The sequence below is a fragment of the Hemiscyllium ocellatum genome, chromosome 2 (genome assembly GCF_020745735.1).
Source record: "Hemiscyllium ocellatum isolate sHemOce1 chromosome 2, sHemOce1.pat.X.cur, whole genome shotgun sequence".
NCBI lineage: Eukaryota > Metazoa > Chordata > Chondrichthyes > Orectolobiformes > Hemiscylliidae > Hemiscyllium > Hemiscyllium ocellatum.
Window position 1 is genome coordinate 121,227,538 of NC_083402.1, and position 14,234 is coordinate 121,241,771.

At 40.7% G+C, this 14,234-nt stretch overlaps 1 protein-coding gene across 2 annotated transcripts in view; it reads right to left on the bottom strand.

Annotated features, from left to right (window-relative positions):
- LOC132828806 (TBC1 domain family member 17-like) overlaps nt 1–14,234 on the bottom strand; it is a 51,079-nt gene that overhangs the window by 19,977 nt on the left and 16,868 nt on the right. Inside the window, exons 3-6 of one of the 2 annotated variants that reach the window (XM_060845933.1) lie at nt 11,639–11,760; nt 6,964–7,067; nt 4,748–4,815; nt 3,278–3,424 (exon numbers count right to left, since the gene is read on the bottom strand). In XM_060845933.1, the coding sequence (XP_060701916.1) occupies nt 3,278–3,424; nt 4,748–4,815; nt 6,964–7,067; nt 11,639–11,760 (441 nt within the window). Of the gene's footprint in view, nt 1–3,277; nt 3,425–4,747; nt 4,816–6,963; nt 7,068–11,638; nt 11,764–14,234 lie in introns of both variants that reach the window. The other variant, XM_060845922.1, reaches the window with a different exon arrangement.

A 14,234-nucleotide genomic window follows, 5' to 3' on the forward strand; every position in this document is an offset into this window, starting at 1 on the left:
CTGGGTGGTTGAAAAGGCATTTAACAGACTTGCCTTCATTGCTCAGTCCTTTGAGTATAGGAGTTGGGAGGTCATGCTGAGTTTCTACAGGACATTAGTGAGGCCTCTTCTGGATTACTGTATCCAGTTCTGGTCGCCGTGTTATAGGAAGGATATTATTAAGCTGGGAGTGGATTCAGAAGAGATTTACCAGGATCTTGCCAGGTCTGAAAGGTTTGAGTCATAAAGAAAGGCTGAATAAGCTCGGACCCTTTTTTTAACCAGAACGTTGGAGGTTGAGAGGTGACCTTATAGAGGTTTATAAGATCATGAGGGGCATAGATAAGGTTAGTGGTAGGTGCCTTTTCTTTAGAAGATGGGATTTCAATATGAGGGGGTATATTTTTAAGGCACAAGGAGAGAGATTTATAAAAAGACATGGGGCAAATGTTTCACAGAGGATAGTTCACATGTGGAATGAACTTTGAGGAACCTTATAAGAGGTTCATAAAATCATAAGGAGCATGGATAGAATAAATAGATAAGGTTTAGATTACTTACAGTGTGGAAACAGGCCCTTCGGCCCAACAAGTCCACACCGACCCGCCGAAGCGCAACCCACCCATACATATACCCCTTACCTAACACTACGGGCAATTTTAGCACGGCCAATTCACCTGACCCACACATCTTTGGACTGTGGGAGGAAACCGGAGCACCCGGAGGAAACCCACGCAGACACGGGGAGAACGTGCAAACTCCACACAGTCAGTCGCCTGAGGAGGGAATCGAACCCAGGTCCCTGGCACTGTGAGGCAGCAGTGCTAACCACTGTGCCACCGTGCCGCCCGCACGGTCTGTTCTCTGGGGTGGGGGAGTCCAGAACTAGAGGGCATCAGTTTAGGGTGAGAGGGGAAAAAAATTAAAAGGAACCTAAGAGGCAACTTTTTCATTTAGAGGGTGGTATACATATGGAATGGGCTGCCAGAGAAAGTGGAGGAGGCTGGTACAATTACACCATTTAAAAGGTATCTGGATGGGTATGATAATGTGCCAGTGCTGGCAAATGGGACTAGATTAGGTTGGGATATCTGATTGACATGGATGAATTTGACTGAAGGGTCTGTTTCTGTGCTGTACATCTCTATGACCGTGACTCAGTGTGGTGGATGCTGGCACAAGTACAATGTTTAAAAGACATTTGGACATACGTACATGAACTGGGAAGGTTTGGAGGGATATGGGCCAGGAGCAGGCAGGAGTGGCTAGCTTAGTTTAGGATTATGTTTGGCATGGACTGGTTGGACTGAAGGGTCTGATTCCATGCTGTATGAATCTATGACTCGAAGTCTGTTCCACCATTCAAATATGGCTGATATGTTTGTCAATCCCATTCTTCTGCCTTCGTCCTGTCACACTTGATAGCGCTGCTAATCAAGATCCTATCACTGTCTTAAATACACTTACTGGCTTGGCCTCCACAGCCTTCTGTTGGTTTTTAAAGGCTTCCCAATCCTCTGGCTTCCCACTAATTTTCACCATATTTTATACTTTTGCTTTTAGACTGCCCTGGATTTCCTTGGTCAGACATAGTCACGTCATCCTCCCCTTAATATGCTTCTTCTTCCTTGCGAAGAATTACTGCTGTGCCTCTCGAATTTGTCCCCAAAACTCCTGCCATTGCTGCTCCACTGTCTTCCCTGCGGTGCTCCCCTTCCAATCAACCCTGGCCAACTCCTTCCTCATGTCTTGATCGTCACTTTTACTCAATTGTAATATCGTTACATCTGAAAGTGGAGTCACAGGTAGCTAGTGTAGTGAAGGTGGTGCTTGGAATCTTTCCCTTATTGGTCAGTGCATTGTGTATAGGAGTTGGGTGGTCATGTTGAGGTTGTACAGGACAGTGGTTAGGCCATTTGTGTCCAATTCTGATCTCCCTGCACTAGCAAGGATGCTGTGAAACTTGAAAGGGTTCAGAAAAAACCTACAAAGATGCTGCTAGGGTTGGAGGGTTTGAGTCATAGGGAGTGGCTGAATAGGCTGGGGTTGTTTTACCTGAAGCATCAGAGGCTGAGAGGTGACCTCATAGAGGTTTATAAAATCATTAGGGGACATGGATAGGCTAATAGACAAGATCTTTTCCCTAGGGTGGGGAAGTCCAGAACTTGAGGACATAGGTTTAGGGTGAGAGGGAAAAGATATAAAACAGACCCAAGGAGCAACTTTTTCAGGCAGAGGGTGGTGCATGTATGGAATGAGCTGCCAGAGGAAGTGGAGCAGGCTGGTCTAATTACAACATTTAAAAGGCAGTTGGATGGGTATATAAATAGGCAGTATTTAAACAGATATGGGCCAAGTGCTGGCAAATGGGACTAGATTAATTTAGGATATCTGATCGGGGTGGACGAGTTGGACCAAAGGATTGGTTTCCATGCCTGTACATCTCTATGATGTCTGATATGATTCCAACTTCTCCCTCCCGAACTGCCAGGTGAATTCAATGTTGTGATCACTGCTCCCTAGGGTTACCTTCACATTCAGCTCCCTAACCAAGTCTGCCTCAATACACATTATACCCAGAATTGCCTGTTCCCTCGTGGACCTTACCACAATGTGCTCCAAAAAATCATCTCGTAGACATTCTACCAATTCCTTTTCTAGGGAACCACTGCCAACCTGATTTGCCTGGTCCACCAGCATATAGAAATCCGCCCTGTTTATTGTAATAGTTCCTTTCTTAAATGCCTTTTCTATTTCCTGAAATATTTTTTGCCCTGTATCCTATTTCTCCCATCAGGGTCAATTTACCTTTGCAGTTTCTCTACCCACACAGATTCTACATCTTCCAACCCAATAATTGTGTCTTGCTCTCAATTTAATTTCATTTCTTCCAAAACAACACAACTCTCTGCCCATCTGCCTGCCCTTTCAACAGGACACGTATCCTTGTATGTTGACCTCCCGGCGCGGATTTACTTGCATCAGGTCTCCATGACGTCCTCAACATCATATGTGCCAATTTCAATTTTCACCACAAGCTCATTTACTTTGTTTCATATACTGTGCGCAGGATTTAAGTACAATACCCTGCATTGACCACTCCTCTTCTCATAGCTGTCCTCCTTACCAACTAAGCCTGAAAACCCAGAGTTTAAAGGAATATTAGGACCGATGACTAAAAGCTGGATTAATGTACATCTTTTTCCAAGAGAGTCTTACAGGAGGAAATAGAGTTGGGTATACATAAAAACAATAGGATATCAGCCCAAACCTGAATGTATGGCTAAAGCAGACTTACTGATTTTCCTCATCAAGCCTTCTTCTTTGAAGTCATAAGAAATCTTCTCAAAGTAGAATGCAGAGCACCAGTATGCATCCACTTCAGAGTCCAGTACCTCTAAGAAGCGGCTAACAAGGTCATTCATGCCTTGAACATAGCTTACATCTAAAAATGCAAAAAGTATAATACAGTTTCAGAGAATACACATTGCAAACACCTTCTTTACAAGTTATTTTTAGATCCAAAATGTCTTTGCTATAAGTGTTAATTTTACAAATGGATTACATTATCCTTTTGTCATTCTATAATTGCCTTCAGAATGAGAGATTTGGCCTTTAAAAAAAATTGATTCACACATTGAGAGTATCGCTTACAAGGCCAGCATTTATTGCCCGTCCTTAATTGTTCTTAAGGTGGTAAAACTGGAGCAATTCTGTTCTCAAAATGGCAAGATAATTTCCTAAGCTTTGATAATATGTCACTCTTATAGTTTGCATTAAAATGAAGTTAATCATTATTGTTAGCTCAGTGGCTCGCACTCTCCTCTCTGGTTCCGAATGTGTATTTTCAAGCCCTAGTGCAGAATGCGCACATAAAATCCAAGCTTGGACACTCCTTGGGTAGTTCTGAGGAAGCGCTGCACTGTCATATTTTGGCAAAGAAGTTAATGTGAGGGCCATCTACCATTTCAGATGGGCATAGGAAATTCCACAATACTATAATGATCAGCCGAGGTATTCTTCCTGGTGTACAGACCACAATACTTTTACGGCTATTCCTTTTGTATCACTGCATTCATGGCATTACATATTATGTATCAACCAATACTGTCTCAGAGCTTGCTGGTTGATACATAATATATAATGCCATGAACATTATATATATATATTCAAAGTTTGTGCGAAGATTTGTAGCTGGGGTGCTTGTTGTAGTGGTTCTGTTCGCCGAGCTGGAAGTTTTTGTTGCATGGGATAAATGGGAAACCCCTTATCTTTAAACAGTGTCTCCTCTGATGATGTCTCCTAGCCAGGGGACGAAACGTTTGCAACAAAAACTTCCAGCTCGGCGAACAGAACCACTACACACACACACACACACATATATATATATATACACAAGTCCCATTCCCAGAGCATGCCTTTGTTTTATATTTGAAAAGTGACACAGAATCACAGTGAACAAAATTCATCCCTCTCCAGCCAGACCCAGAATCACACTTCCACACTCTCTCCCCCTCCCCAGACACTCTTCATTCACTGACTCCCAGCTCGCCCCACAATCTCTTGCGTTTGGGCTCCTGCACCTACCTGCAGGTCAATTACAAGATTATCTGATTTTTGTGAACCTGATATTCATGTTAATACAGACTTTCACTGTGTTTCATCATTTCTAAATCTCTTTGGAACATGAAACTTGCTACAGAAATGCAAAACCCTATTTTTAAATAAACAACCCAAGAAAACAATACTCAAAAGGCAGCAAGTGTACCTGGATGAAATGCAGCAAAAGTGATTAGTATATCTCTCAACACCATTAGGTTGATCACACCATCATTTCTAGGGAACAGAACAAGGACATTTATCAATAGATCATCAGAACAGGTAGATTTCATTTTATTATTACTGTTGTGGTGTCAAACATACAGCTTTAAGCAGAGCCAATCCCACACCCATCCGACAACGTGCCAAATAGAGTAACCCGAATTGATAAAAAAAACCTATGAATGACACAAAGTACTATATTCAATTCTGGGCACCACACCTTAGGATCCACATAATTAATGAACTGGGCCTGTAGCAAATATGAGGAAACAAAATAAAAAGGAGATAAAAATCTACTTGGTTTCATCCCAATCTGCCTATCACAGGTAGATCTATCAGCCAGGTGCACCTCATAGAATGAGTTCCCTGATTGGGGCTGTTAACCTGGTCAAAACAAGTACTGGCTGAGAGCTGGATCTTGTCCAGGACTTTCTACCTGCTAATAAAAGGTGACTTGGTGATGGGCTACTGTCCTCTGTGAGGTTATTTTAATCACCATAGATTCATTTTGGAGATGAAGTCCTGCTTTCACATGGAGAATAAATATCTCTGGTCCATCATCCTCCTAAATGGGAGGATCTTGCAAGTTAAAACTGAGCATCCATGAGGCACTGTAGGCCAATAGCAGAACTATACTCAAGCTTAATGTGTAACCTTATGGTCCAGCATATCCCCACAACCACCATTAAATCAGGGGACCGTCCCTGACTAAATGGAGGGTGCAGAAGAACATACAAGGACCATCTACAAGATCAGTGCAGAAATTCCAAGCTCCTTCAACATCTTCCAAACCCACTACTCTACCTACTAGAAAGTAGCAGATGCACAGGAATATCACACCTCCTCAACTTGAAACTATATTACCTTTCCATCATTGTCACTGCATCTAAATCCTGGGGAACACCTTTCCTAACAACGCTATGCACATTGTTACAACACAAAATTGGAGAGGTTCATCAGAACAGCTCCCAACCAACTTCGCTGGAGCAATCTGGAGGGATACTGAAGACTGGCTCTGCCAGTGACATTCACATTCCCTTGAACAAAAAAAAACAAAAGAAATTTATTGGTCTTGGGGGGAGTGCATACTTGATTTACCAGAATAGCCCCTGAGAACCAATAGTTAAAACAGGAGGAGAGATTACATAAATTTAGAATTAAAACAGAACATGCTGGAAATACACAACAGATCAGGGGCATCTGTCTACAGAGAAACAGAGTCAAAGTTCAATGCCTTTTCATGAAAACTTACTATACGTTTGAAAGCTCACTGAACTGTAACATTAACTCTGTTTCTCATCCCACAGTGACTGCCTGACTTGAGTATTTTCTGTTTTCATTTCATTTCAGTTCCAAATTTACCTAAATTATGGTTGCATTCCCTGGATCTAGATGGTGAAGGGTTAACTTGATCAGAGTTTACAAGATTTCAGAGGGAACTAATAAGATTAAATCGGACTGAAACTGCATTCACTGGTGAGATTGTTGAGGGCAGAGATATACAACCTGAATATTAGGCCAGACTTTGTAGTAATGGTTCCTAATTTCAGTCCTGCAAAGTGTGGTAGATTTCAGAAACTCTTTTGCAAATTAAAAATTACACTTCATCACTTGGGAGGCACAGACGTAGGTGACATAATGGCTCAGTGGTTAGCACTGCTGCCTCAACAGCTCCAGGGACCCGGGTTCAATTCCAGCCTCGGGCCACTGTCTTTGTGGAGTTTGCACATCTTCCCTGTGTCTGCGTGGGTTTCCTCCGGGTGCTCAGGTTTCCTCCCACAGTCCAAAGATGTGCAGGCCACTATTGCCCATAGTGTTAGGTGCATTAACCAGGGCTAAATATGTGGTGGCGGAATGGATCTGGGTGGGTTACTCTTTGGAGGGTCGGTGTGGACTTGCTGGGTCGAAAGGCCTGTTTCCATACCGAGGGAATCTAAATAAATAATCTTGTAAATTTTAAATTGATAGATCGTTTGTTAGCTAAATGTAATAAGGGATACAGGGCAAAAATGCTGTATTTTTGTAGATCAACAAAAATCTGTGTGGTTATAGAGCTAAGTGATCTACACTTGTCTCAAAAGTGATTTACCAAAATAGGATTTGAAAGCAATCAATTGATCTAGTATATTGATACATTAGATTTAAAAACAAGTACACACTTACTGATAGTAATCCAAGACTCGTTCAGTTCTAGGCACATCTTTGTCTATGATCCTAATTGCTTCATGCAGTTCATGTACATTGATTTTCTGACGATCCACATAAAACTGAGAATAGTTTACAAAGAGATTTATCTTTATGTCATCCTACAAATGTTTTTTAATTTAAATAATTTTCAATTGTATATCTAGATCAAAAGATTTGGGCATCATGAAAACAGATTATAGGAAAAATGGGATTGTTCTCCCTGGAGCTGACATGTTGAAGGGCAACTTAATAGACATGCTCAAAATCATAAAGGGTTTTTGACAACAATAAATAAGAAGAAACTGCTTCCAGTAGCAGGAGAGTGAGTAACCAGATGACAGGGATATAAAGTAATTGTGAAACGATAAGTAGTGGTGTGGAAGGTTTTTTTTTTCTACACAAATTGCTTTGATCCAGAATAGAGCCTGAAAGAGCAGTGGAAACAAATTCAAAGGCAATTTTCACATGGAAATTGGGTAAATACATTAAGTGGAGAAAATATTTAAGTAAATGCAGAAACAGCAGGGGGGGGGGGGGTTAATTGCTTTTTGGAAGAACTAATAAGGAATGATAGACTGAATAATCTCCTTCTGTGCTACAAGACTTTTTGTTTCCATGGTTAGAAGGGTCAATGTTAGATGAACAAAGTTCAATGATGACAAGTGTAGGCCAGATTTCAACCTGACAACATATGTACAGAATCTCCTGCAGCCTCAATCCTCGGAGATCTCTAAACTCATCTAATTCCAGTCTTTTAAGCATGTCTAATGTTCACTGCTTCACCATTAGCAACTTCAGTTCAAAAATGTCCTCCCAAAACTGCAATCTCTCTCAGTCTCCTTCATTTAATACATGCCTTAAAACCTAACCGTTGACTAAGCTTTTGGAAACCTGCTCTAATATCGCCTGTAACCAGGAGTCAGATCCTGTGACATTATGCTCTTGATAAGCACTCTGGAATGCTTTGTGATGTGAGAGACAGCATATAAATAAGCTATATTGTATCTAACAATTTTTTTCTGTAACACCTGAAAATCAGCTGTTGCAATGCCACTAGCAATCACTTTGGTCAATTCAGTTTCTGAGTTCCTCTCCACACAATGAGAAATTTCAACAACCAACTAAAAGCCTTTTAAAATGCAGAAGATATTGCAATTATAGATTCTGCACACGGGTAACATGATACCCTGTGACCTGGATAAGATTCTTTAAACAGGTGGGGCAACACCTATGGAGAGAAAGTCAGCACTTTAGGTTAAAATTTAATAGTGGTCTCAAGGTGATGGACTTAACTTTGAGAAGTCAATGGATATGCCTGAATTTTTTGCTGGAAACAGTCATCGTATGGCACTACCATGGCATACAAATGTGACTGACTGATCCGGAATCTTAACTGTTTCTCACTCCACAGATGCTGCCAGACCTACCACCAACCTCAAGTACAGGTTGACCACCAAAAGCTTCTCATTTGGAACATATTCACATTACACTTTAACATTGATTGTGTCACTGAATATTGCAAAACAGATATATCACAGAGATTCTGATTTACAAAACAATCTTGTTCACGTTGTTCTCTCCAAACAAGGCTAACTGGATAAAAAGCAGAATGATTGAATGATTAGAGGAAACAGGACATTCACTAATAGAGGAAGGACATGACTCCAACATAAGCAACTTTGTGTAAATTGATTGTGGTAGCCTTGGATGAAATCAGAACGGATGCAGTCATCAAATTATTCAAGAAATATGAGATATCAACACACTTGATGGGACAGAGGATGATGTCTCAGGAATGATATGGCCAATAACTATGTGATTGCCAATTATTATCCATATGATGCCATTCAAGCAGCAGAGAGGGATGAGTTACTTGGTTCTAAAGAAGGGCAGATGGTTTGGCTTTATGGGTTCTGTATATTATGTGCATGTTCTGCTGCTAAACTGTATTATTTTCTGTACTTTAGAAACTTAATTAAATTGTTAAAATTTTCAAATGGCTTTGGAGCTTGATGAATGTGCAGAATTAAGTACACAGAAATTATTGTTGATTTTCATGAAGATTACTATTTTATAAAATAAACAAGCTTTATTGCCTTTTGTGCTTGATTTGGGGCAGGATTCAGGGAACAGTCACTGACGTTGCGATTGGCTGATGCACAGGTGGCATGATGGCTCAGTGGTTAGCACTGCTGCCTCACAGCACCAGGGACCTGTCAACAATTCCAGCTTGGGTGGCTGTCCATGTGGAGATTGCATTCTCTCCCCATAATGGTGTTTGTTTCTGCCAGGTGCTCCTGTTTCTTCCCATGGGAAGGTTGGAGGGGGTGGGGGGGGGGAATAGAGAGTTGTTGGGGTGCTGTTTGGAGCGTCAGTACAGGCTCAATGGGCTGAATGGCCTCTCTCTGCACTGAAGGAATTTTAGGATACCACTGTAAACACCTGGCTAGCAAGGCAAAGGGAGACCCCTTGGAAATATTACTCATGTATAAGTCAATTCCCTACTATTTTACTAAAAAATCTGGTCACAGGGGCTGCATTTTTACACTAGAATGCACAATGTATTTCAGATTTCTAGTGTGTAGTATTTCTGCCTTTCATTTAAGTTATAACAAAATGTCTTATGAATGAATTCATCCCATTCCCTGCATGGGAACTAGAATATATTCAAGTTACAGGATGAAGAAAATGCCAACATCTTCAGTGCCACAGTTTCAGCCATAAATTTAATGGGAGCAATCCAATGTGGAAATGTCTCAACATATTGGACAAAAGGTGGTCAGGAAGTGACTCTGGCAGAACAGGAAAAGGTCCCATCTGCCAATTGCCACTGAGTAATCTGGTTTTAAATTTGCCTCATGCACGATAATCTGTATTCCAGTGTAGTAAAGGGAGTTAGAGAAATACTAGATGCATTGGTGGTCATCTTCCAAAATTTTATGGGCTCTGAAGATCTTCCTATTGGTTGGAGGATGGCAAACATAACCCTGCTATTTAAAAATGGGAGAAAAAAAAATGAAATAAAGACCAGCTTGATTACCACCAGTCATGGGGAAAATGCTCCAGTCTTTTACAATCTATTATGAAGGACATGATAACAGAACACTTGGAAAACATTACAGGATCAGTCAAAATCAATGTGGTTTATACAAGGCAAATCATGCTCAACTAATCTAGTTGACTTTTTGAAGATGTAACTAGTAGAATAGATAAGGGAAAACCAATGGATGTGGTGCATTTGAATTTCAAGAAAGCTTTTGATAAGGTCCCACATAAGGCATTAGTGGGCAAAATTATAACATGTATTGGGGGCAATATACTGGCATGGAATGGGAATTGGGTAACAGACTAGAAACAGAGAGGATACACGTGGATCTTTTTCTGGGTGGCAGGCTGTGACTTGCAATATTGCAGAGATCAGTGTTTGGACCCAATATTCATAATATATAAAAACATATATTAGATGAGGGAACCAAATGCAAGATTTCCAAATTTTGCTGATGACACACTAGAGCTAAATGTGAATTGAGAGGATGATGCAAGGAAGCTTCAGAGCAATCCAGACAAGTATGAGCTTATGCATGGCAGATGCAGCATAACATAGATGGATATAAAATTATACACTTTGGTGTGAGAAACAGAAAGGTCGAGTATTATTTAAATGGCAATATATAAATAGGAGGAAAAAGGAACCTGGGTGCCCTTTTACACCAGTCAATGAAATTAGGAAAGCCAATTATAAGTTGGCCTTCATTGCAAGAGAATCTGACTTCAGAAATTGAGATACCTTACTGCAGTTACACAGGGCCTTGATGAGACTGTAACCAGAGTACTGTGTGCAGTTTTGGCCTCCCTACCCAAGAGAAGATATACTTGCAGTAGAGGAGTGCAGCAGAAGCTCACCAAACTGATACCAGGAATGGGTCATAAAGTGTGGTGCTGGAAAAGCACAACTAGTCAGGCAGCAGCACAGGAGTAGGAGTCAACGTTTCGAGCATGAGCTCTTCATCAATTCCTGATGAAGAGCTCATGTTTAAAACATCAACTCTCCTGTTCCTCAGATGCTCTCCAGCATATGCAGTCTTCGCTTTCTCCTGATACCAGGAATGGGAGGGCTGTCCTCTGAGGAAAGTTTGTGTTGACTAGGCCTGTATTCATGAGAACTTAGGAGAGGTTAGGAAAATGAAAGGAGATCCAAGTGAAATGTATAAAATTGTAACAGGGCGAGACATACTGGATGCAAGGTGGATTTTTCTGCTGGTTGGGGAGTTTAAACCTGGAGTCATAGTCTCAGAATATGGGATAGGTCGTTTAGCCAAAGATGATGTAACATTTCTTCCCTCAGAAGGTACTCAACCTGTGGAATTCACTATCTCAGAAGGACGTGAAGGCTAGATCACAGAGTATATTTAAGAAAAGGTATGATAAACTTTTAGATATTAAAGGCATCAAGACATATGGAGAAGAAGTGGCAATGTGGAATTGAGATGAAGAATCAGTCATAATCATATTGAATGGTAGAGTAGGCTTAAAGGTTTGAATGCCTTAATCTTCACCTAGTTTCTTTGTTTCTAAACTTTGATCTAATCAATGACTTTGTATTATTGTTACCACATGCAAAATCAATTCCCCTGCCATTTATGAAACTGACCTTTGCCTGCAGCTCTATGAAGGATACCTGCTCAGTATTTTCCTCCGAAAGATCCACTTCCTGTCCTTTAAGATTGCAGCCACTGCCCCTTTGTTGATAAGCAAGGGCTGCTTCATAAAGCTCTGCTACAGAGAGAAAGCAAGAAACACCACAGATCAGCCTAACACACACCATAAACTTCAGAAATATGCCATGATTCAGTGGGATATCATTCTCAGCAGCTAGTTTGGAGCGAAAATTGTTCACACTGTATCTGCTTAAGGAAGGGACAATCATCGGATTTTAACATTCTCAACCTGTTATTAAATTCCCCATGCCCTAGCCCTCTTCCTCTTGGGACTACTCTGCTAGGACTTCTTCCAGTTCAAGAGTTCACCAAGCTCCTCATGACTGCAGTTTGTGGTCATTTGCTCCATAATTGCCAGCTGCATTTCAGTGGCCTGGACTCTAGCTACCCCTAAACCTCAGGTGCCTCTGTTTCCTCCTCAAGACTCTCAGTATAAATTTGTCTTTTAGACAGAGCTTCTGATAACCTAATCTAATATCACCTGATACAGCTTACTATGAAATTATGTTTGACAATGCTCCTTGCCTTTTTTAACTAAGTTAAAAAGATGCTATACACGTGCAAGTTATTGTCGATTACCAAGGAGACTCCAGGAAATTAAGCATAATCTACTGGATAATGCAGTAAGGAACACCCAAAGTAAAATCGTGGGTCCATTTACATTTTCTCTAAGCTTTTTAGCTTCTTAACAATAAAAATATTGGAGATATCTGATGATTTGAGGAGTGTGGAGATGGAAGATTGCAATATAAAGCCACCAGGATAGGTCCAATAGCTGATAACCCTGATCTAACAGCATGTCAATAGAATCAGTTCATGCTAAACACCAAAATATTTCAAGGATATGTTTGAAATTTCATGAAAGGTGTGAATCTAAGTAGTTACTGAACTAACTCCCAAAAAAGTATCTCAACACCATTCAACTGAAAGAAGTTCAGGAAATCAAGTTAATCTTACTCTGTTGAGTACATCTAAAGCCACTTCACATTCAAAGAACTTATGGGTGAGGACTCCACCCACTATTTATTCATGGGATGTAAGCATCACTGGAAAGGAAATATTTATTCTTCTTTCCTCATCGCCCATGAAAATGATAATGATATCCTTCAATTACAGCAAGCCCGAAGGTGAATGTAAAGAAAGGAGTTTCAGGATTCCTTAAATCAGTCTGTCAAACAACAGAAAGGCCTGAATTTGCAAAGAACTTATGCCATGGTATCTAAAATGCAAATCATTGTTACAGTACAGGAATGCCAAGAAATACTGACTCAGTTAACCTATTCAATTCCATATGGAACATCCAAGCTCCTTGGGAATTTTGCACTAATCCAGAATGATTTCCATTAAAAAAAATCAATTGAGGAGAAATTCTCTCGTTCACCCCTCATTCCAGCTCTGCCAGCTCTTCAGTAGGTGGCCTTGGCTCCACTTTCATTTTAGCCACCTTCACTCTTGACTCTTATCAATAAAGATCTTTCAAATTCAACTTTAAATAAATGACCCAGCTGTCACTGGGTTCTCAGGAAAAGAATTCTACAGACCGACATCCTCAAGGAAATGATTTCTCCTCAACTCAGTATTTTATGGGAAACTCTTAAATCTTCAAACTGTCATTCCATCTGGACTGACTCAAAAGGGGGAATATCCTCTCAGTAGCCACTCTTAAAAAAAAACTCTCTTAGAATCTTATATGTTTCGATCAGATCACCTCTCAACTTCCCAACTCCAATCAGTATAGGCTCAATTTGCTAAACCTTCCCTCATAAGAAAACAAAAGGTTCACATTTTTGGATCCCTGGAGTCTCTTCTGGGGTAGAAGTGACCTGTATAAAAAAGACGGATTGCACCTGAATTGGAAGGGGACTAACATGCTGGCAGAAAGATTTGCTAGAGGTGCTTGGGAACATTTAACTAGTAAGTTAAGGGGGTGGGTTTGGTACCGACAGAGATAGTGAGGAAGATCAGTCTGAGACTGGTAACAGTTGGGAAAAGAAGCTGTCAAAAAATCAGGAACAAAGCAGATAATGAGGTAGGACTGATAAATTAAACTGCATTTATTTCAACGTAAGAGGCTCAACAGGGAAGGCAGATGAACTCAGGGCGTGGTTAGAAACATGGGACCTGGATATCAAAGCAATTAAAGAAATGTGGATCAGGGATGGACAGGACTGGCAGCTTAATGTAACAGGATACAAATGCTATAGGAAGGTGGTGATGGTTGGGTTTTGGGCGGGGGGGGGAGCGAGAGAGGAAGGGGAGTTGGTGCTTTTGATAATGGATAATATTATGGCCGTACTTAGGGAGGATATTCCAGGGAATGTGTCCATGTAAATTATTTGGGTGGAACCGAGAAATAAGAAAGGGATGATCACCTTTTGAGATTTACTATTTACCCTCTGATAGACAGTGGGAAATTGAGAAACAAATTTGTAAGGAGATCTCAGTTATCCACAAGAATAATAGGGTGGTTATGGTAGGGGAGTTTAACTTTCCAAACATAGACATTGACTACCATAGTGTTGAGGGTTT